Source organism: Limulus polyphemus, unplaced genomic scaffold, assembly GCF_000517525.1.
Source record: "Limulus polyphemus unplaced genomic scaffold, Limulus_polyphemus-2.1.2 Scaffold314, whole genome shotgun sequence".
Lineage (NCBI taxonomy): Eukaryota > Metazoa > Arthropoda > Merostomata > Xiphosura > Limulidae > Limulus > Limulus polyphemus.
In genome coordinates, this window is record NW_013665924.1 from 656,478 (window position 1) to 658,734 (window position 2,257).

General features: G+C 38.3%; 1 protein-coding gene across 1 annotated transcript; it reads right to left on the minus strand.

Annotated features, from left to right (window-relative positions):
• Nucleotides 1-207: 207 nt before the first annotated feature.
• LOC106457301 (FMRFamide receptor-like) lies at nt 208-1,806 on the minus strand. The gene has a single exon (XM_013916690.1). It carries the CDS (start codon nt 1,804-1,806, stop codon nt 208-210), a length of 1,599 nt encoding a protein of 532 aa, XP_013772144.1.
• Between the last annotated feature and the right edge of the window lie 451 nt (nt 1,807-2,257).

Sequence of the window (2,257 nt, forward strand, 5' to 3'; positions counted from 1 at the left end):
GCCTCAATTCAAAAAATTTCTTTTCATATTTTAACACATTTATTCAAAGACAATATCTTTATTTATCAGTTTATATAATCAAAGAAATATTTGAAAAAAAAGGTGAAATATATTTTCATATTATATTTGGTTTTGTTGAAAGAGAATGTCACGTTTAAAAATGATAAATGTAAATATAACGCGTGGAGAATAAATTATATCGAAATTTTATACTGCTGAGTGTACGTTTATTGAAAGTACGCCCTCTGGAGAGCTCAGAATAACAGAATCGTTATCTGCCTGGAATGTAACGGTTTTTTCCTGATTACCTGTTCTTCTTTCGCCCTGCCCCAACATCTTTCTCCACTGGTTATTAAAAATGGATGGGAGCTTCTTTCGTTTTCCCGATCTCTCCTCTTCAAAGTTATGGCTTTGTTTATTCGTTCGGGAAAGGACAGAGAAACTGTCTCCTTCTTCAGCTCTCCACTTATTGCTAGAGGCATCCGAAAAATCGTGTTTTTTTGACTCACCTTCTCCGTTGGTTCCAAGTGTTTTGCTGTCAGCTCTGCTTTGATTGGATCGCCGAACCACCGTATTTCTGGACAGCTGCGAATTATCGTTGACATTACTATAGGCAGATCTCTGGTAAACGGACTGTAGGCGGACTAGCTTGTTTTTGATGCACGGACAGAAAGTCTGAAGAAAAGTTCTCCGATACTTCTGACTGAGTAAACAGTACAAAACGAAGTTTCCTGCCGCATTGATACACACCAGAAAGTTAAAGATGTTACCTAGTCCTTGAAGAAGAGCTTCTTTGTTGGTGTTAGGAGGAACTGCATGTAAGGATGTATACACCAACGTTGCTGCTGTTGGCAGCTGAGATATGAAGAACAACACCACTACTGCAATTAACATGACCGTGATCTTATTTTCTTGCTGGAGAGAATCTCGCGACTCTCTGAGATGTGTCATGGTGTTCCGCTGTATCTTAGAAAGATGAACCGACCTAATGAGGAAGGAATTAAATATGGCAAGAAGAAAAAGGGGAATAAAGACGAATAAGATTGCCGTCATGGTATAGTATACGGTTTTATAGAGATTGTTATTTCCAAAATCTGAGAAATCCATCGAGATTGTCGTCTCGTTGGTCTCATCGTCAGTGATTTCGATGACTGTCCACTCAAACGGGGTTGGCAAGGTCAAGAAGAAGCAAATCAATGACACAAAAACGATGACCTTCTTTGCTCTGGACTCTGTACAGTATATCTTTCCCTTGATTGGATGGCTAACTGCAATGTACCTCTCTATCGTAAATGTCACTGTTAACCAAACTGATGTGTTGCTACAGGCATCTGTTAACATGATAACGAAGGGTCGAATATGCCAGTAGACAACGTAGCGGGGATCCTGGATCCCTGGATAATGAAACAATGAAAGACCAAAAACGCAGATTAGATACATCATGTCAAAAATTGCTAAAGCTGCCAAGTAGTTATTGGTAGAAGAGCGCATGCGCCGCCTGGTCATTATCACGATCGTCACAGTGTTTCCAATCAGACCAATGATTAGGATCATTGGCACCAGGACTCGCTGAATCCAGAAGCGACTCCTTTCTCTGAATACTTCAAATTCCTCATCCACTCCGCCATTGAATTCCTGATACTCTATGGTGTTTGAAATGTTTTCAAGAATCGGATCGGAGGAGGTCCAGATTTGAGTGCAGTTAGAGAAAACGCAGGTGGCGACGACATGCGAGGAACAGTTAACAAATGGTAACCCTCCATTTTTGATTGAACAGTTTGATGAAGTTAGGCGTTGGAAAGTCATTGTATGGAAATAATCCATGGAAAAAAAAGCCACTAACCTATATGTTCCTCAGTGAATGAAGTAGAGGGATTTTCGTGTGAAATCTATATACCTTTCTTGTTGCTCTTGAGGTCTGAAAGAAAGATATGTAACAAAATTGTTTGAAATTCTTATTCAATTAATTAACAACATGATACTACTTAGAATGAATCGATTAACCTATAATAAATAGATGAGAGGAATAACCCATTAATGACACAAAATTACATTTAGCAGCATAATGACAATCACCCCTCACCAAAATAAGGAACAAATACGATAAATGTTTGAAGTATGGTGCTTTTAACATAACCAATTTTATTAACACAAATTAGCAATTAGCTACCTCACAGAAAGTCGTCAATTTGGAATTAGTAAAACACCTTACAAAAAATTCACTCTATTGCTGGATTATTGGCTTTAGTCTAAATCC